At 39.9% G+C, this 22,367-nt stretch overlaps 2 protein-coding genes and 2 long non-coding RNA genes across 4 annotated transcripts in view; 3 read left to right on the forward strand and 1 right to left on the reverse strand.

Annotated features, from left to right (window-relative positions):
* ppp1r42 (protein phosphatase 1, regulatory subunit 42) overlaps positions 1–6,285 on the forward strand; it is a 107,549-nt gene extending 101,264 nt beyond the window's left edge. The window contains exon 10 of the mRNA XM_069921326.1: positions 6,198–6,285. Coding sequence (XP_069777427.1) covers positions 6,198–6,210 — 13 coding nt within the window. The 3' untranslated portion in view covers positions 6,211–6,285. The remainder of the gene's footprint in view (positions 1–6,197) is intronic.
* Positions 1–21,191, reverse strand: LOC138755405 (uncharacterized). Its single transcript, XR_011352262.1, has 3 exons — positions 20,613–21,191; positions 4,969–5,042; positions 1–824 (listed from the first exon to the last, which is right to left on the reverse strand). It is a non-coding gene; the product is annotated as an uncharacterized lncRNA (long non-coding RNA).
* Positions 4,151–6,308, forward strand: LOC138755403 (transcription factor 24). Its single transcript, XM_069921337.1, has 2 exons — positions 4,151–4,645; positions 6,198–6,308. Exons 1-2 carry the CDS (start codon positions 4,229–4,231, stop codon positions 6,306–6,308), a joined length of 528 nt encoding a protein of 175 aa, XP_069777438.1. The 5' UTR covers positions 4,151–4,228.
* Positions 21,001–22,367, forward strand: part of LOC138755404 (uncharacterized) — a 14,850-nt gene continuing 13,483 nt past the window's right edge. The window contains exon 1 of the long non-coding RNA XR_011352261.1: positions 21,001–21,197. This is a non-coding gene — a long non-coding RNA (uncharacterized lncRNA). The remainder of the gene's footprint in view (positions 21,198–22,367) is intronic.

A 22,367-nucleotide genomic window follows, 5' to 3' on the forward strand; every position in this document is an offset into this window, starting at 1 on the left:
TTTCGACATCTTTGGTGACAAATCAATCTATATCGTACAGCCTATTCGCTTCTGTTCTTGCAGATAGTTGATACGAATTAAATGCAAAAGAAAACAGGCTTAGAATACATTACCATAAAGTAACGTTATTTAACTTTTCAGTTAAAGGGAGACGCTAAGCGTTCATTACATGTGGTATAGGACATAGGAAACTTTAAATATTTGTGTCCCTCATCTTTAAAAAAGGTTGATAGATTTTGACCAGACATGAAAACAATACGTTTTATTCCCAAAGTAAAACTCGTTCCGAAACCTGAATCGCCTTACGTAAATAAATGTTATTATGCTTCAATTGTTTAGTTGATTTCCATGTATTATTATCGAACGCTTCGGGATTATATTATTTAACATACTTCTGAATTCACCAGAATTTAATGGAGTAAACGCATATGTAATGCGTGGACCTTTTGCTTGATAACCGACTGACTATCCTGTTTGTTTTAGAAGAAGGAAATGAATTCTAAAGATTACATGCCTTGAAATAGGTCGACATGTATTCATAAAAGACCTCAGATTACTTTATGCCCCTTGTCCCCCTCCAAAGTACACGCTATTTCTATTTTTCTTGGAATTAAAAAAAACCATTCGACTTGAACTAGAGTAGGTCTAGAAGATGACAGGTGGCATGCCTTGTTGCTAGAAAAACAACAAATTTTGTTGATAACAATGAGGTCTTTTGACATTACGCTACCAAGTTGGCGTTGCGGTTTTAGAATTAATTCTGTGACATTTTGCTTGAAGTTATGTTCTCATTTACTAGGATAGATCAATTTTTGCTCGTGCACCTTTGAAGAATATGGGGGAAAGCGGAAATACAGAGTTAGATCAGCCACGATTTCATTGGGAGTCAGATGTCCAAGTACTCATGTTTCTCTACCAAAGAAATGGGGTCACATTTGTTTCACTTTTACAGCAAATGAGCAAAAGAAACGTGCATGGGGAGAAAGATTCATTCTGGATCTGAGTTAGTATCGCATAAATATTGTTTTCTACATACACTTGTATGCCTTCAAACAATTATAAAATAACCGATGTTTTGTGTTAAATATTAATGTTCATTAAAAATATTTTGGCGGATGCATTCCAACATTAAAGCACATATTTGACAATGAAATTTAATTAAATTAGAAGACCATGAACGATAACTTAAATAAAAACTTACATTGTTCCTGAATATACTAACGAGTTGGGGTTGTCCTATAGAATATGACATTCAAAGAGTTGAATCAAGAATGGTAACTGTTGATGAATCCTCTGTTGTAGCATCTTATACAGACATTTTTTTTCTCAAGCTGTTTATGAAGTAAAACTGCGCTATTGTTCTTTATCTGCATTAAAGATCTGATTGTTAGTTGCGTAAAGGGGTTTCGGTTTAATCTATCATGAACCAAACGTAAATTCCAAGCCGGAATTTATGACTTCCTTTCACTTATATATCCTGAGAAAATAATGCAATTTATTTTGTGTCTGTGTCTTCATTTTATTCTGTTGTTTGTAATTCGTTCGATTGTTTTCAATCCATATTTAAGAGCCAACATTTATCATGGAAAGGAAATAGACGTTCAAAAGTATTCGCAACAACCCTATTCTGTAAACTAAATTAAATCCCCCGTGTTTAATCAAGAAATACTACCAAGTAGTTAAGATATTTTAATGAACTTACCAAAAATATAAATGTATGAGTTTGTGACTCTTGAAAGTTTATGATGTGATGTCATTGTGTGCCCTTTTCAATCTGTTGATTACATATTGAATTGTGATTTAAATGATTTTTTGGGGGTCAGGTTACTTGAATATTACCAGTATAGTAAATGGGTCTACAAATTATAAACAAACTGATTAAAAAAAAAACAGATCAAACGTTATTTTTTCTTTCTATCTTCTGAATAAAAATCGCATTTCCTTTTAGACGTTCATAATTTTGACACGTAGATGATCTCATGAGATAACTATCTCATCGCGACTGTATAGAACTAGATTATAACTTTGTTCCCAGAGCTTTCTCACCACATATTCTGCGACAACCTCATAAGCTCTCGATATTGCTGGTATTCGGCAAAATAAAACAACGCATTGGATACATGTGATAAATATATGATCCGCCTGTGTTCCTTTCCAGAATGGAATATAAATTGCACTATGATTCACGTAATCATATTGGTTAAATTATGGGAAAACATAAACAGACGTGATTGACAAAGACATTGCCACTGCGATACTGGCATAAATAAAATAACAACTGCTATTGTGAGATGTCGTTCTCTGTCACCTGACAATAGCGGACCATTAACATCTAATTTTATTGTTGCAACCCCGCTCTACATTTTGTTCATTTGATGTTTGTGATTCATTTGAAATGTTTACTACTCCGTGAGATCTGGTGCTTTTCAGACTGCTCCCCTAAACTCACATTCCACCAGAAGCAATCCCTTGGCCATAATTAGGCTATGTAATGAGTAAGGGATTATTTAAAGTGGTATGTGAGTGGGGAAGGGTTGAGAATCACCCAATTGTTACTGAAAGATTTTGCTTGAAAAAAATTGTCATTGGCCCATTTCCTTTGGAGTTAAGAAACTGTGCATATTACGAGACAACTAAGTACGATTAAAACAGTGGTTTGCAAACCCTTTCCACTTGCATATCACCTAAAGCAATCCCTTACTAATCAATTTTGGCATAGGGGTCGCTTAAGGTGAGTTTTGTGGCGTGGGGGGCGGTTTAAAAACCACGGCTTTAGAGCGTCCGGTCAAGACGCTGTCCTTGAAGGAGGATGTAACAGATCCCAAGGCATAATTTCTAATAAAAGCAACTATCTTAGGGCCATCGACAATGCCAATTCCTCAATAAACAGTACCAAAATAGATCAGGTGCCCCTTATAGTGTTAGATGTGGGAGCTTTCTCCGCACAAATGGGTTACCGCCTATCTTAAATTATAACGGCGCCCAAACAGCATTCAATTGACTTGATGTGCTTTGGAACATCCTCAGGAGAACGGAAATGCATCCCGCTCTTCTGAATATAATGAAACTTCTGTTATTTAAGATCTGTTGGAAAACGATTGCACATTTTCTCGTCCTGTGAAAACCTAGCAAAACAGTTCGGGTCAACCTATGTTTCATGGATAGATCAACATTCAGATGGAAAGTACCATTTAGCTCATACAAAAGTAAACGTTGTAAATTCGAGTTTCTGACAGTAATTTAATATTATCAGTTAAATTATATCATGCTGATATCGATCGCAGCTAATATTAAAATACTATAAATATATCTTAGATGAATTATTGTGCTTACATAGAGGATGTTTCAAGTCATTTAAAGATTCGTGGCTATTAATTCAGTCCTCTGCAGCGAAGTAGGTCTATCTCTGCCTTTTAAAACACTCAATATTTTTCCGTTTTGTTGGTAAAAAGTAAATGAGATCACTTATATCTTTGCACAATTTTTTGGTGAGATGGAATCGACGGGGGATGGAGATTAGGAGTTGATCACGTTAAGAAGGCTGTCGTTGGTGTCGTATTACTTGCTGGTGAGTGGTGGCAACACAGTGATTAATTGGCCCTCAGTGCAGCAACTCACTGTCAGCGCTGTCAATGAATGGCTCCAGAGGCAGGGGCGCATTCAGGTGTGCACTCAATGCTCTTCTCCAGCAAAGCTCGAAACTGAAATCATTACCACCGTTGCTTTATAAAAAGGTTCATCTTAGGGGAAAGAACGTGTCCATCCTTAGACATGGAATGCTTTCACAGCGACTAAACCACACATTCTACAATCGGTGAAAAAAAGGTAATTTTAAAACTTTGATTTCAGTTTGCAGGTAGAAACGCCACATATTCAGACTGTACCTTGCTTGACATTGGTTTATCCTGATTTGCATCAAGCATAGAGAAGGCTAAATACAAGCGTTGTAGTACATGAGTGGGGGGGGGGGGGGTCACAAATTGCTGGAATCGACCTAATATTGGTAACAATCGATGTTGCAATTGATATTGAAGTAGGAGACATTTTTTGAAATCTTGACTACATTTGATTCATACGTGTCAAAATGATTGATTCAACTGCTGAAACTCTTACTTGAGCAGACTGTCAGCATGTCGCCGTTAAGAAAACGATACCGGTCGCTTTTAAATTTGATTGAATTTATTTTCAGATTGACGTTTTTCCATGACTGTTGCATTTGTTCCGGGGAATGGTTCAGCCTAAGAAAAGTCCAATGGATTCTACAGATGTTCCAAAGGCCGTCATCGAGGATAGTCCCAGCCCTTGTCCGGATCCCGATTCTCTGATCTGCCCCACTCGAAAGCACTCGGAGTCGGGTTCACGCTCGAAAGTGACTCGCATCAGAGGCAGGCCGGCAGCGGCAAACGCAGCGCGGGAACGGAGCCGAGTCCAAACCCTGCGACATGCCTTTTTGGAGCTGCAAAAAACTCTTCCTTCAGTTCCTCCCGACACCAAACTGTCCAAACTGGATGTCCTCATCCTGGCAACCACCTACATTGCACATCTAACCCGCACCCTGGAAGAAAGTCTGGAGGAGGGAGAAGGCCGAAGATCTGCTGAGTTAATGCATTCCCTCAAAGTGGACGGATATCTACATCCGGTCAAAGTAGGAGTCCAGCAATATTTTGAAATGTTTCATTTGCAATTACGTGAAATCTTTAAGCCTTCAATGTTTCGATTATTTTAACAATAATTTAAAGCCTAAATCAAAGAATGCCATAAATTCGAATACATTTTATGTCAAAGTATATATCATATGTGACTATAACGTTTAAAGTACAGTAGTCAATGTGAATAAAGGCCGTTTTTACAAAAGAATTGTTCTCAAATTCTGTAAGTATGAAGTCACCCAGAATACAAAAGAAAAACTGCGTGACTTTCACTGATGGGTTCATGCAAACTTACTGAATAAAAGGCGTTCCTTCTTACCGAGTGCAATGAATTACAGCTTTGGAAATGGGCCTGTTTCGCTTTTCCACTTCCTGAAATTAAATTGCCAGCTCCTAACAATAAAGATACATATTGAAAAGTAACGTGACTAAATTTTCTTTGGTGGTTGGTACAGAACATAAAGTATTGCGTTTCTCATCTAATAATTCCTAGATGCTCTTTGACGTTTTGAATTTAAAAACTCAAAAATCTCTTGGATTCTAACAATAAAAAGTAGCAATTCCTAAAGTCGTGTCCACACTTTAGAGTTATGGAAATGACTTGTTTGAAAATGCTGTTTGCCTGTTTAGTTTTAAGATGCGCCTAAATTAAAATGGATACAGTACGGGGAGTCAAACTGGAGCAAAAACAATTATACGTTTTTCTTTGTTCCTGAAAATTTCATATATCCAAGACCAAAGTATTCCTGTCTTGCCGATCATATATTTGATTTCCGATCTAATCCGATTCACATTGTGGATTTATTATAGAACAAAAAAAGATTAAGGTCAATTAATCGACGACTGTCTCTTATAAAATCTGAAATTATGGCCATCCGATTTTGTAGCAGATTTTCTAATATTATCGGCCGGTGTTGATCTGGATAACCGAGATGTGTAACTCGTTTTTTATGGTCATTTTCCAGCAATTTGATTCCAGTGCAATCATCTGTGAAACATTAACCATTATTTAAACGGCGATCGGTTCAACATTTGCAGGAATCGTAATTCAAAATACAAACAACATTTCACATAAAATACTGTTTTCAAACAATTATCGACGTAACTCGCTACAGCACACACTCTGACCAATGCGCTGGACATACCTATCGCCACAAATACCTGAATCAGGAAAGGTAAACGATAAACATGAAATGATGTGCCTCCTCAACTTCCAAAATGACTAAGATCGGTCAGCTCTTTTGATAAGTTTAATAGCTCTATTTGCATAATGAAGATTTGCAACATTACATGGGATGGGATTTGTAATTTTCTTTGCTGTTAACCCCTCCCAAAGATGCCATTTTTGTGAAGTGTTAAGTTGCATGCTGTTCCGTTTTCTCTCAACATAGTTTTTCCCTGAAAATCGGTATAAAACAATAATACCTTGCCAACAGAGTTGTCAAGAAAATGTGTTTTATGTTAAGGCGTTCAGAATTAAAATGGCAACTTCTTAAAGTCGAAGCAGTAAACAAGTTATAAACATTTGTTTTCCTTCACGAATTTCAGAAGTGGCCAATGAGATCCCGGTTGTATGTCGGAGCAACCGGACAGTTTCTCAATTCGGGTCAATCGGAGATCCAAACTCAAGCAAAGACGACCAACTCCGATCCCGTCTAATCTGGAGTCCGCCTAAAACTCATCGCAAGGCTTCTGAAACTCATGATCACACTGGCAATTTTTGAATGTACTTTTTCAAACGTAAGTTCACATTATCAAGATGCAAACAGCTTAAAGAAATAAGTAAAATATCTAATTGAATGCATTTATTGAAATTAATGTGATGTAGTGGAAGTTGATCTAAAATGTTGTTTAAGTATATTAAGAAAAATAAATATTTCCTCATTAATGAGCTTGACGTTATTTGTGAAATGTTTAAATAATAATTCGAATGCATTACGCACTGTCTCGGAGATTGTTCCCTTCGCTTTGGAGTGAGGTCGGACATGATGTCCCGAAGCATCAAGTGACTTTGTGGTGCAAGTCTTGAGTCGATGGCTTGGAGTGAAAGTACCTTGACTGATTGGCGGTTCACTTTCATTTCAAATAGCTTTGCACTAAAAGCAGGAATGAACAACAAAGTAATGCTGCGCTCAGCCGGGGACAGTGGATATGTGGACTCTTTCTTCCATCATGAAAGCTTTAAAAAAATATTCCGTTCTTAATTATTGACATGATTGAAATCTTCGTGAAAGTGCCCAGAGGTGGTCAACACACGACCAGCCAGCCGAGTTAACTTACTTATGCCAAATTTTTATATTAACTGAAATTAATCAAAATATGCGACCTGCCCATTCTTGTGACAAAAGGCATGTATGGACACGGAACTAAGTTTTAAAGAAAATCAAAACTGGAAATATCCAAAATATATCCACATTTTTGAAAGAATATTTTACTCTGGTAAATACTGTATTGATCGAAAATAAAATCTTCCTCCATTTATTTCATTTGTTGGATTCATTATTTCAATTTTGCCTATGCAATCATATCAGTATTTACAGAAATTATTGATTGAAAACGTTGGTCAACATCTTGGTTTAATTAGAAAAATACAAGATCTGCAGAGGATGGAATCTTGAACAAACATTGATAAGTTGGGGGGACTGAGCAGGCCAGGAAACATTTACCAAGTTACAATTTCTGGAGGCAAAATGCTCACTTTCCATTTCTCCCCATGGATGCAACCTGGCCTTCCTAATCCTTCCATCTTATTATTATTTGGTCTTGGTTTCATTATTTAGTGTTTTGAAAGGGAGTAAAGGAGTATAATTCAGAATGATGGACAAGTTGGATATTTTTTGGGACTGTATCATTCATTCCTCTATTTTCATGGCAATGTGAAGGAATTATTTGAAAAGACTGTCTTCATAACATAAATTGGACAGAATGCTTCATTGAATTCATGTATCTAATTTGATGGGAATGAGAGAAATATAAATGCCAAGATAAAAAAAACTTTGTGCTCTTGATTTAATTAAAAAAATCCTATAGCGATTGCATTTACTATTTACAATACCATGAAAATGGAAAAATGGAAAAAAAGCATTTAGACAGAAACCATTATGAAAATGATTTCATCAAATATTTGAGTCCAATTTATAACCACCCTTTCTTTACATTGACTTGAAACTTACAATTGTCTGAAATATTGTGCATTGCCCCGGATTGCCTGAACTTCACACTAATTATTAAACCTCAACTTCTCAGGCAAAAATTGTTTTCTCTCAGCAATGCCAGTTTCTCAATTGATGCTAATCTTCTCTCCACGAACCTGATCAATCATAATTTGGCAGCTTTTCACTTATTAGTGACTGAAACAAGAAACACAATATAAAAATTAATATGGAAAATCCTCAAATAAATGGATAGTTCCCACCAAATCAAGCTCAGTCTAGATTTCTATTTTGAAGGTGTATTTGATGTGTAAGAATCATCTTAACTTCTTGTGTGCAGTGCTCAAACACTAAAATTCACAAATGGTTCAACAGTACACAGTTATGAAACACATACTGCGATATCCATCTAGCAAAGGGATGTATCTTTTGAACAAAAGGATGAGCATTTCAATCTCCAATTAGAGTTACAGGAATTTAAAATATTAATAGAGTTGGGTAGCATAAATTTATAAAAGGGAAATAACGTGGGATAAATTTTTTAGGAAGAGAACATGGAACCAAATGCAATTGAGGTTACTAAAATAGAAGGTACAATATTGGGAATAATTTACTGGGATACAATGAGAATTGATTTACAGACATGAAACAAAGATTATTTTGGGAGGCTGTCATTTTTGCCAGGTGCCACAGAAATCAATGCTGTGGCCCCAGCTGTTCACAATCTACACTAATGAATGAGATGAAGGAACTATGAAACATGTCCCAAGTATTTTGATTATATAAATATGGGTGACTTGTGACTGGATGTCAATGAGAATATAGAGGGCCATAGAGAGGTTAATTGAATGGACAAGAACATGGCAAATGGAATAATATGCAGAAAAATATCCACTTTGGAAGAAAACAATAAAAAGGTAGATCAATGTAATAAATGTGAACAATTTAAAAGTGCTGATCTTCAGAGAAAACAGGGTGTCCTTGTACATAAATGACTACAGAATATTTAACATACAGAGCAGGTAACAATTGGGAACATAAATGGTATGTTGGCCTTTGCATAAGAGAATTTGAGAGCAAGGGCCATCTTGTGAAAATTATGTATGGTTCTGATAGAACGCAGCAGGGATAGAGTGCACTAGAAATTCAGATTAAACCTACCATCCCATGAATTATTGTATGAGGATATAGTAAGTAGATAGAGCTTATTCTCCCTTGAGTTCAGAGATACTGAAAAATGCAAACATGTTATGGACTTTACAGGGTAGATATAGAAACAAAGAAATGATGGTCACAGTTTCAAAATAAGGGACTATGCAGGACAGAAATGTGGTCTTTAGTGTTCTTTACCCAAGAAAATTGCAGAAGTTCAGTTGCTGAATATATCCAAGGCAAAAATTAATTTTAGTCTTTTTTAATGGACATCTTAGTTTTTGCAAACTGTGAAAAAGGTTATAGATATCACATTATTTGAACTAGTTAACCTCACACCCTTAAAGTTACTTTTAAAATGAAGTTGAACAAAATCAAATTGATTAAACTCTGCAATGAATAACTGTCTCTTTTAGATGCATACTTCATTTCTGTAAATTTTTACTTTATTTCTTGAGCAGTCTTTGGAATCAAAGATGATGCTTCCTCTACAGTTCTGTCGGTCTGATGTGGTCAATATGTGACCAAAAGATTTTGCCTCAGGTGAACTTTATCCATGGGGCAAGCTGATGGGTATAGAGAGGTGGTGTGCTCTTTCCATTTTTTATATTTATAGGCTCCCAAAACATGATATTTCTGATTTATTGTCAGAGTACATACATCACATACAACCCTGAGATTATCTTTCTGCAAGAATTACTACTTATTGGTAGTGCAAAAAAAACCCTGTACACAATATACACATGTAAATAAAGAAATGTAAACAAACTGACTGCAATATAGAGAGGAAAAAAAAACAAGTGCAAAAGTTAGAGTCAAATGAGTCCCTGATTGAGTTTCTTGTTGAGGAGTCTGTTCCTGAACCTAGTAGTGCAAGTCTTTTAGCACCTATACCTCGCTCCTGATGGTGGTAGCAAGGACAGAACATGTGCTGGGTAGTGTGAATCTTTGTCCTTGATGACTGCTGCTGCTCTCTGACGGCAGTATTCTCCATAGATGTTCTCGATGGTGGGGAGGGTTTTGTCTGTGATGGCCTGGGCTGTGTCCACTACCTTTTGCAGGCCTTTATGCTGAGGGATATTAGTGTCCCCATACCAGACTGTGATGTAGCTGGTCAGCACACTTTCCACCACATATCTGTAGAAATTTCCCAGGGTTTCTGATGTCATACCAAACTGCCACAAACTCCTGAGGAAGTTGAGGCACTGATGTTGGGTCCAGGAAAGATCCTCTGAGATAAGTGATTCCCAAGAACTTAAATTTGCTCACCCTCTCCACCTCTGCTCCCCCAATGATTAACAATCAGCTCCTTGGTTTTGATAACATTTTGAGAGTGAGGTTGTTATTGGTGCACCATTTGGCTAAGTTTTCAATCTCCCTCATCACCCCTTTTATACTCTGGTGTTGTCAGTGAACTTGTAGTTGATGTTGTTGTTGTTCTACTAAGCCACACATTCATATGTGTAAAGCAAGTAGAGCGGGGGGGGGGGGGGGGGGGCGGGGGGGTGGGAAGAATGCAGCCCTGTGGTGCTCTGGTATTGATGGAGATTGTGGAGGAGATGATCTTGCTAATCCTTACTGAATGTGGTCTGGAAGTGAGGAAATCAAGGATCTAATTACACAGTTGGGTGTTGAGTCCCAGGTTTTGGAGTTTGCTGATCAGTTTTTAGGAAGTGATGGTGTTAAATACCAAACTGTGTTTGATAAAAAGCATCCTGATGAATGCATCTTTGCTGTCCAGGAGCTCCAGGGTTTTGTATAGAACCTTTCTGATATGGCATTTGCCGAAGACCTGTTGCTGCTACAACAGGCAACTCCTCCTCTCAGAGGAGCCGATTTGATTCAACACTGGCCTTTCAGAACATTTCATCACTGTTGATGTGAGTGCCACTGGTTGATACTCATTTAGGCTGGTTTCTTCATGGGCAACTGACACCTATTTGAAACAAATGGGTACCATGCCCTGTCGGAATGAAATGTTGAAGGTATCATGAATACATCAGCAAGTTGGTCAGCACAGATTTATAATACTTGCTCGGGTACTCCATCCGGACTGGATGCTTACCATGGATTCACTCTCCTGAAGGCAGCCTGCACATCATCCTCAAATACGGACAGGAGAGGATCATCAGGGGACATGGGGATGTGCAATGGTGGTTCTTTCTTGTTCTTGTGAATGAATTGGGCGTAGATGAAATTGAGTTCATTTGGAGTGAAGCTTTGCCGTCTCATGCTGCACCGGATTTGGTTTTGTAGCAGGTTATGTTATTTAGGCCCTGCAACAGCTGTCGGATATCCTTCGTGGTTTCCATTTTTGTCTGGAAACTGTACCGCCCAGGAGATGACTTTCCATAGGTCATACCTGCTCCTTCTATAGTAATCTGGATCTCATTACCTTTTCAATGCCTAATGCCTCTCATTACTTTTTCAATGCCTAATGCTCCTCCATTTTGAGCTGTTAATGTGTCAGAGATTCATAAGAGAATTCGAGAGAAAAGATTTTGAGAACAAACTTGAATCTTCCCTCCTGTTAAAGTGGTAATCTCTTGACATGATGGAAATCAGAATAGACTACCATTTCACAAGACTAATGTCAGGCATGAGTACAAAGCCAGTCCATCAGATTTGACTGAGTCTCAATGATGTGGACATTGGCCTGGGAGGTGTCACTGACATTAGTTTCCTCCTACTACTTTTGGTTCGCAAAGACAAAATCTCTCTTGAGTTTTTGAGCTGCTTGCTGTTGGTTGTCCATATCTTGGAACAATTCAGCACAGTCCATGATTTGAGATCTTCAGTTTTCCTCTGATGGCCAAAGGCAATAAATATAACATTAAAAATTATTTTAAAACATGAACAGCTCAACATTTAATGTTATAGCTGAATCTTTAATATTTCAAAATAAGCATTTGTAAAATGAGAACTCTTCCACAGTTTTGGAATTTGATATAAATAATGGTGGGAAGGAATGTTTCTCAGGGTCAATACCAGAATCATTGTTTCCTTTTTGTATTATGTAATGTCTTGGATACAAGTGCATATGAGTGTGTAGACTGAAATTTTAAAATTACCTCAAGCTTTGGAAGTACACAAGCAATGAGAAGAAATGCAATAGACTTATTAAAGTATACATGCATACATTTTTGAACATGGCAGCACAGGTTGATAGGGTGGTTAGTTCAACACACACAGTATATCTCAGTTTTGTGAGGTGAAAAGAAAACAAGGCTTTTACTTAAATGTGTTGTGGCCCCCAGGAGGGCTGTAGGGCCCTTGTGAAGAATGGCTGGTATAGGGGATCTGTCAGAACTGAGTTTAAAAAAAAACAAAGGAGGGTGGGTGCCTGGAATGTATTGCCGCGGTAGTGGTGGAGGCTGGCCCAATAGGGACATTTGAAGGAGTCTTGACTTAGGTAGGCACTTGCATGTAAGAAAAAAAATAGAAGGTTAAGGGTGTGAGGTGGAGAAGGATTAGAGCATTGTGGAGTAGGTTGATACAAACTGGCACAACATCATGGCTCAAAGGGCCTGTACTGTGCTGTAATGTTCTATGTTCTAAAATAAATTAAATGAATGACTCTACTCACTAGCACAAAGTGCCAACACTTTAAAGAGGTTTGCTGCTCATCAGTTCTACAATTGTTCTGCCCTATCTACAAATGTAAATAAACTAAAAAAAATATCTTTTCACACATAAAATTTGAATTTTATTTCAAGTGTTAAGTTTGCTTTCATAAAAACTTAATAATCTTGTCAGCCTTCTCAAAGTTCCATTAGACAACATTTTTACATTTTTTTAAATCACGCCTTGATTCATTGGCTGAATTAAACCTGTCACATTGGAAAGGAGAGAAAAAACCCCAAAATACAGTAAAATCCCTGGTATCCGGCGCCTATGGGGATTGGTAGATGACAGATAAGTGTATTTGCTGGTTGCTTGAGATTGTGTGTTGCGCGATTAGCAAACTAATTGCTGGGGGCAGCAATTTTAAACTTGCGAATTTTTTACTTATTTATTTTTCACAATTTTTTTGCAGGTTGCTTGAATTCCAGATAACAGAGATTTTAGTGCACATCCATTCTTCTGCAGGAGGAATGAGCACAGCAATTTTCTTACAAAAGTGCACATTTACTATCCTTCGTAAATGTTATTTTACATCAGAACAAAAACATGATGAAAAAAGTTGAGGACTTGCTACAGGCAAGATCTTTTCATAATAACAGAGTAGGTAGTGGAGATGGCAGCTAGGGCAGTGGTGTGCTCCAAATGTAGGATGTAGGAAATCAGGGACAGCATGTGTCCCCGATAAATTCACTTGCAAGAGCGCTGCAACTCCTTACGGACCATGTTAGGAAACTGAAAAAAACTCCAGATCATTCGGGAGGCAGAGAGGGTGATAGACAGAAGTTATAAAGAGTCAGATATACCCATTAGGCAAGAGGCAGGTAGCTGGGTGATTGTTAGGAGAGGGAAGGGGAATGGGCAGTCAGCACAGAGCACCCCTGCTGCATTCCCCTCAAAAAGTATGTATTTTGGATATTGTTGGGGGAGACAATCTACCACAGACAAGTTATAGTGGTCAGGTCTCTGGCATAGAGTCTGGTCCTTCAGCTCATAAGGGAAGGGGAAAGAACAGGAGAGCTGTAGTTAAGGGAACAGATAAGAGGTTCTGTAAACAAGATCGAGACTCCTGCATGGTAAGTTGCCTTCCAGGTTCCAGGGTCATCTTAGATAATCTCCACAGCCTTCTCAACCAGAAGGGTGGTCAACCTGATGTTGGTTTCCACTTTAGTATTATTGACATACGTAGAGAGGAAAGGGAATATTGGGAGTTAGGAAGGAAGCTAAAAAGAAGACATCAAGGGTGGAAATCTCTGGATTGCTGCCTGTACCATGCACCAAAGAGGACAGGAATAGGAAGTTATGGTAGATGAATATGTGGCTGAAGAGTTGTAAGGTCAGGGTTCAAATTTGTGGATCATTGGGATTTCTTCTGGGGAAGGTATGACTTGTACATTAAGGACAGTTTGTACATTAAGGACAGTTTGCACCTGAACTGGAGGACGTCCATTAACCTAGAGGGCATTTGCTAGAGCTTTTGGGGAGGGTTTAAACTAGTTTGGCAAGAGAATGGGAAACAGAATGAAGGGTAGAGAATAGATGGTAGAAAGGTTTTTAATTTTTTTTTAAATTTTTCACACTATGAACCATATTAACCAAAATACACACAAACATTTCCCTCTTGAATATATAGTGTCATTCTCTCCCCTTTCCCCCCTCCCTCCTTCCCACCCCCCTCCCTACCCACTAAATGTTCAACATATACAATACAATAAACCCATTAAACAATGTCCTCACACAATGAAAATAAACAAGAAAATTGTGTCATCTACTTTTATACACTGGGCCAGTTCATTTAGTCTTCTTCTCATTCTGTCATTTTAGGGAGTGAAGGTCCACAGTTCCCAAATTTGTTCGAATACTGTGATGTTATTTTTAAAATTATATGTTATTTTTTCCAATGGAATACATTTATTCATTTCCATGTACCATTTCTGTACTCTCAGGCTCTCTTCTGATTTCCAGGTTGACATTTTACATTTTTTTGCTACAGCTAAGGCTATCATAATAATTTTTTTTTTGTGCTTCATCCAAATTGAGGCCTAGTTCTTTACTTCTTATATTACTTAGAAGAAAGATCTCTGGATTTTTTGGTATGTTGCTTTTTGTGATTTTATTTAATACCTGATTTAGATCTTCCCAAAACTTTTCCACTTTCTCACATGCCCAAAATGCATGTACTGTTGTTCCTGTTTCCTTCTTAAAGCAAAATCATCTATCTGATACTGTTGGGTCCCATTTATTTAACTTTTGGGGCGTGATATATAACCTGTGTAACCAATTATATTGTATCATGCGTAACCTCGTGTTTATTGTATTTCTCATAGTTCCGGAGCATAGCTTTTCCCATTTTTCATTTTTTATCTTTATGTTTAGATCTTGTTCCCACTTTTGTTTGGGTTTACAGCTTATTTCATCATTCTCTTTCTCTTGCAGCTTGATGTACATGTTTGTTATAAATCTTTTAATTATCATTGTTTCTGTAATCACATATTCAAAGCTGCTTCCTTCTGGTAACTTCAGCCTGGTGAAAAGGTTGATGCAATGTGTGACGAGTTTATGAGATGGACAGACAGTGGAGGGAGCATAAATGTAGTCAATTGGAAAGGTTTGAAATGTGTTTATTTCAATGCAAAAATCATTAGAAATCAGGAAGATGAAATTGAGAATAGATCAATACATGGAATTACAATGTTGTGGCTATTAAAAAATACTTGGCTGACACAAGAACAGGATTAGCTGATGCAGGTACCAGGGTTTAGATGTTTTAAAAGGGTTATAAGGGTAGGTAAAAGATGGGGGACAGGGACCGGGGGAGGGGGGTTGTGGAATAGCATTACTGGTTAGGGATATTATCACAATTGCAGAAAAGGAGGATATAGTGGAGAGATTGTCCACTAAGTCAGTGTGAGTGCAAGGCACAAACTGGAAGGGAGTGATCACTACATTGGGAATAGTCTATAGGCCCAAATAGCCATCAGGACACAGAGGAGCAGATTTTGGAATGGTGCAGAAATAGCAGGGTTGTTGTTCTGGGAGAGTTCAACTTCTCAATTTTTGACTGGCACCTCCTTATTGCAAGGGATAGATGGGGCATAATTTGTCAGGATGTGTCCAAGAAGGATTCCTAACACAGTATGTGGACAAGCTGACTAAAGGAGAGGCCATACTGAATCTAGTACTGGGTAATGAACCTGGTCAGGTGACAGACAGTTCAGTGGAGGAGAATTTCATGAATGACCTCAAACTCCCTGACCTTTAACATAGCTATGGACAAGGACCAGAGAAGACAAAATGGTAAAGTGTTTAATTGGGGAAGGGATAATTATGATGGCATTGGGGGAAAACACAGATGTAATGTGGAGGATGTTTAGGGACCGCTTATGCATGGTTTGTCATACTGAAATAGTGAAAAAAATGGTAGGATAAGGAAACCGTGGTTGACAAAATAGGTGAGACAGTTTGTTAAGAAGAAGTTTTAGGAAGCAAATAACAGGCTAGGGTTATGAGAATTATATGGTAGCCAGGAAGGAACATAAGAAAGGACTTAAGAGAGCTAGAATGGAGCACAAGAAGGCCTTGGCAAGTAGTATTAAGAAAAACTCTAAGGCGTTCTATGCATATGTGAAGAACAGAAGGATGGCAAGAGTGAAGATTGGGTCGATTAAGGATAAAGGAGGCAACATGTGCCTTGAGGGAAAGGTATGGGAGATCCTAAATGAATACTTTGCTTCAGTGATTACCAGAGAAAGGGACCTTGGTCAATGCGAGGTCAGTATAGAAAAGGCTTATGTGCTGGAGCATGTTGAGGTTAAGAAAGCAGCAGGAACAGATAACATACCTGGTCGGGTGCTGAGGAATGTGCGGACCATCTGACTGAGGTCCTAACAGATATCCTCATTATCTCATTTGAGCACTCCATTGTCCCTGCAGCTTTCCAGTCAGCCACCATTATCCCAGTGCCCAAGAGAGTGTTAGTAGTGGAACTAAATGATGACCCTCCAGTGACCTCCATGATTATGAAGGGCTTTGAGTGACTAGTAATGGAGCTCATCAAAGAGTATCTACCAGGAAACATGGACACGTTCTGACTTTCCTATTGGCCGAACTGATCCACAGATGATGCAATGATTCAGACCCTTCACTCTGTCTTGACCCACCTGATAACGATGCCTCATACATCAGGCTGTTGTTCATTGACCAGCTCAGTGTTCCACACAATCATATCTTAGAAGCTGGTAGATAAACTGTCCTCGATGGATCTCAACACCCTTCTCTGCAAATGGATCCTGGACTTCTTGATTGAAAGAACACAGTCGGTCTAGGTTCACAGCAAAACCTCAAGCCCTATCACACTGAGCATTGGCGTATCTCAGGGCTGTATGCTCAGCTGGCTACTGTTCATGCAACTAACTCACAACTGTACTGCCAGGTTCAGCTCCAACAGAATGATCAAGTTTCCTGATGATACAATGGTATTTGGCCTCATCAGCAACAATGATGAGTCCGCTTACAGAGAGGAGGTTGAAGGGCTTGTCCAGTGGTGTAAGAGCAACCATACAACAATTACAGTATGGAAACAGGCCATCTCGGTCCCTCTAGTCCATACCGATTTAAGTGATCTCCTCTAGTCCCACTTACCTGCATTCTGCCCATAACCCTCCAATTCCCTCACATCCATGCAACCTATCCCAACTTTTCCTTAAATGATAAAATGGACCCTGCTGCAACGACCTCTTCCAGAAGGTCATTCCACTCAGCCACCACTCTCTGAGTGAAGAAGTTCCCTCTCACGTTACTTCTAAACTTTTTCCCCCTAACCCTTAACTCATGACCTCTCGTTTCAATCTCGCCTACCCTCAAGGAGAAGAGCCTATTCACATCTACTCTATCTATCCCCCTTATAATTTTAAACACCCCTATTAAATCCCCCCCCTCATCTTTCTATGCTCCAATGAATAAAGACCCAGTCTACTCAATCTTTCTTTGTATTCTAGATACTGCAATCCAGGCAACATTTTAGTAAATCTTCTCTGCACCTTCTCTACCTTATTGATATCCTTCCTATCATTTGGGGACCAGAACTGCGTACAGTATACCAAATTTGGCCTCACCAATGCCTTGAATAGTCTCAACATCACTTCCCAACTACTATATTCTATTCTTTGATTTATAAAGACCAGCATACCAAAACCCTTCTTCCTGACCTTCACCATACTATCCACATGAAATTCCACTTTCAAAGAATGATATACCGTTATTCCTAGATTTCTCTGCTCCTCTGTATTCCTCAATGCCCTCCCCTTCACTACACGTGTCCTGTTTTGATTATTCGTCCCAAAATGAACCACTTCACACTTATTGGTATTAAACTCCATCTGCCATCTTTCAGCCCACTCTTCTAAGCAGTCCAAATCCTTCTGCAGTCTCCAAAAACCATCTTCACTATCCACAATTCCCCCTATTTTTGTATCATCTGCTTATTTACTAACCCAATTTACCACTCCATCATCCAAATCATTAATGTAAATGACAAACAAGGGACCCAACACCGATCCCTGAGGCACACCGCTTGTCATCAGCCTCTATCCTGATGGACAGTTTTCCATGAGCACTCTCTGGAATCTACCTTCCAGCCACTGTTGAATCCATTTGACTATCTCAACATTAATACCTAGCTCCTGAACCTTCCTTATCAACCTTCCATGTGGAACCATATCGAAGGCCTTACTGAAATCCATACATCAACATCTGCTCTACCCTCATCAACCTTCTTAGTCACCTCCTCAAAAAATTCAACAAGATTTGTCAAACATGACCTTCCCTGCACAAATCCATGTTGGATGTCCCTGCCTCTCTAGATACTTATACATATTATCTCTAAGAATACTTTTCATTAGTTTCCCGACCACTGACATCAAACTTACAGGCCTACAACTGCTAGGCCTACACCTGAAGCCCTTTTTAAACAGAGGAACCACGATTGCGATATGCCAATCCTGCAGCACCATGCCCCCCTCTAGTGACTATTGAAAAATCACTATCAGAGCCTCCACTATTTCCTCCCTAACTTCCCTCAAGGTCCTGGGGAAAGTCCCATCAGGACCTGGAGACTTATCCACCTTTATATGCCTCAAAGTTCCATCACCCCTCTTTCCTAATCCCTACATTTTCCATAACTACCCCATTTGCTTCTCTTATCCTACATGATTCCATATCCTTTTCCCTAGTAAATAATGAAGAGAAGAACTTGTTCAATATCTCCCCTATCTCTTACCCCTCCTTTTAGACAGCAGCCCTAAAAGGCTGCTTCCAGCGTCGCATTTTAGACTCTGTTGTCCGCTCTGATTCTCTCAGGGACCAATTTTATCCTTCACTCTCCTTTTGCTATTTAAATATTTGTAAAAACCTTTCAGATTTATTTTCACCCAGTTCTCTATAGCCACCTCATACCTTCTTTTTGCTATCCTAATTTCTTTCTTAAGCATCTCATTTATACCTCATTTCTGATATTGAATTCGAACCAAATTTCTAATCTCCCTTGAAAACCATGGCTCTCTCGAACTTTTGGCTCTGCCTTTTATCCTAACAGGAACATAAAGATCCTGCACCCTCAAAATCTCACCTTTAAAAGATCTCATTTCTTCAAACCTTAATCTTTGGATCAGACCTATCCCGTTCCCTAATTATATTGAAACTAACAGTACCATGATCACTGGATCTGAAATGCTCCCCAGCCACCTACCCTATCTCATTCTTCAACAGTAGATCCAACACTGCCCCTCCTCTAGTGGGTACCTCAACGTATTGCTGCAAAAAGCTATCCTGCACACATTTTATAAATTCTAATCCATCCAGCCCCTTCACAGAATGTGTTTCCCAATCTATATTAGGAAAATTAAAATCCCCTAGTAACACATCCCTGTGCTTATTACAAATTTCAGCTATTTCCTTACACTTTTTCTCTTCTTTTGCTCGCTCCCCACTAGGTGGTTTATAATTCACCCCTATAATTGTAACTTCTCCTTTTCCATTTTTTAATTCCACCCACACTGCCTCCCTTGACGAGCCTTCCATTCTATCTCGCATGAGCACCGGTGTAATATTTTCCCTGACAAGGAATGCTACACCAACCCCCTCTTACCCCTCCTTTTAGACAGCAGCCCTAAAAGGCTGCTTCCAGCGTCGCATTCTTATCGAGAGGCGCCTCGTAGTGCCCACTGGATCTGATGGAGGTGGGGCGACTGGTACCCATCATAAATACGCAGCAGAGCAATGGCTGTCTTCCCTACCCATCATCCCCCACGCAGCTGGGACCCGCTCTGGGTTTCCCAGAACAGCATGGGGGATGTTGGGTAGGGAAGACAGCCATCGCTCTGCCGCGTTTTGAGCGGCCTGGTGAGGTACTGGAGCGGCTGCCAGCCCCTCGCTGCCCCTGCCTTAAGGAGATTATGGAGGGATGAGGGTGGAGATGGGTCGTGGGCGGATGACATCATCAGCCCGCCCCCTCAGCGACTGGATTATCCTATCCCGAGATGGCTTGAAATTGGCACCTCATAGCCGGCCACAGCACATTCAGGAAGGAACGTCTTGAGCCGAAAGGGCGAAGAACCTCCACCTTTCCAGACATTTGTAACAAACTACTTTCCCTATGTAACCAGCTGCAATGACAGGAACGCAGTATGTGGATATGTAGTACTTTCCTAATGTGGGAGCTCTGCCCCTCAGTAATAACAGTAAAAGTCCCCTCCTTATCAAGAGGAATAATAGGAACCTAGTTCCAAGATCAGTAACATTAGGGACAAATCTCTTCTCGGACATCACCGTCCGTGGTGGCAGACGTTCTGATAATACAGAAGAACCATGAGGGTCTCTCACTAGTTTAAGAATGATCATCGACAAAAATAAAAGTAATCATAACGATAAATGAATCTGATAATATTAATTGAAGACCGGCTCTCCGACTGCACCATCAATTACAACTTCCTCACCACCGCTGGGCCCCCTTCCCCCGAGTAACAAATCCCTTCAACGTTACCATTGGCCCAGGGCGAGGTTGGTGCGCGGGTGAATCGGCGTCATGACGGGGAGCGGCGCGAGTGGATTTCGGCAGTTTTAGTGGGCGGAGGCGCAGGGGCGACGGCGGCGAACCTCTTGCGAGCTCCTTTCGAGGTGCTTCCGGTCGGCCATCAAGCCGCGCAGGCGCAGGGGCGACGGCGGCGAACCTCGTGCGAGCTCCTTTCGGGGTGTTTCCGGTCGGCCAACAAGCCGCGCAGGCGCAGGGGCGACGGCGGCGAACCTCGTGCGAGCTCCTTTCGAGGTGCTTCCGGTCGGCCATCAAGCCGCGCAGGCGCAGGGGCGACGGCGGCGAACCTCGTGCGAGCTCCTTTCGAGGTGCTTCCGGTCGGCCATCAAGCCGCGCAGGCGCAGGGGCGACGGCGGCGAACCTCGTGCGAGCTCCTTTCGAGGTGCTTCCGGTCGGCCATCAAGCCACGCTGGCGAGGGGAAGGAAAGCTCGGGGAGTGGAGCGTGGCCGAGAAGCAGCGGGGCCCGGCGGAGTTGAGCCGCCGTCCTCGGGTCACGAAGACGGTTTGTAATGCTCGGGTCGCGATCTGCACGGGAGGTAACTGCGTCATCCGACATATTTGTTACCACTTTAGATCAGCGGCGTGACTTTAGAAAATGTAGTCGATTTCGGGCCTAGTCGGTTGATTGTTAATCGAAGGCGACGTTACCCGATTAATTTTTACTCCAATCTGAAATACAGTTTCACATGTCGTGCGTGTTTGTAGGTTGTAGTCGATGAAACATCAATTAAATAACATTAATCCGTTTTCTGACCATAAATTCGCAAAAAGAAACTTGTGCATGTCAGCCAAGGAACTTAAAGGTCATAGAAGTTAACCACATTGAACGCAGATTACTGTTATAAAAATCTTTTTTTTCAAGTCCTCAGAATTGAAGGGTTTTGGAAACGTTTTGCGGGCCTAATGAATGATTTTTTTGCTAATTTTATGGACAGATGCGAAAAGCGAAGGACACTGGATAGTAGAACACTGAAAGCGGGGTGCCAGATAGGCATGCCCTAGGGCAAAACTAGCTTCACGATTACAGCTGATTTGACCATTGTAATATTTTTAATTTCATATTTTCAACGTTCACTCTACCTTCCTGTGATAACTAATCTTCACTTTTACTTCCTGTATGTTGATCTTTTATCACAGTTGCTGTACTACACCCTTTGTTCGATAACCTCATTATTAAATAATGAGACAAACCATCTTGTAGTTTATGCTTTGACATCTCATTGTGTAAGGACGTGAATGCCTGTCCGTTTTTGCCAAGCAAGGTGAAATAAACTGGAGAGATTATCAGCGTTTTATTAGGGGTGAATTGTCATTCACAAACTGTACATTCAATTTGGATTGCAGACAAAGAATTGCTGGGGGAACACTGCAGCTCATACAGCATTCATGGGTTGATCAATCAATGTTTTCAGTCAAAACACGATTCAATTTGGATTGTTCCTTTAATTTCAGATGCAACACAGTTGGTTGCCTCAGAAGATTCTGTGATTAAGGACAGTTAGGAATTGACATTAAATGCCAGTATCCTTATCCAATTTCACTCCTGAAACTTGTGGAGAAAAATCTAGTACAGAGAAAATGTAGTCGACTTCGGGCCTAGTCGGTTGATTATTAATCGAAGGTGACGTTACCGATTAATTTTTACTCCAATCTGAAATACAGTTTTTCACACGTTGTGCGTGTTTAAGATTAGTAGGTTGTAGCCG

This window comes from Narcine bancroftii, chromosome 2 (assembly GCF_036971445.1).
Source record: "Narcine bancroftii isolate sNarBan1 chromosome 2, sNarBan1.hap1, whole genome shotgun sequence".
NCBI classification, from domain to species: Eukaryota; Metazoa; Chordata; class Chondrichthyes; order Torpediniformes; family Narcinidae; genus Narcine; species Narcine bancroftii.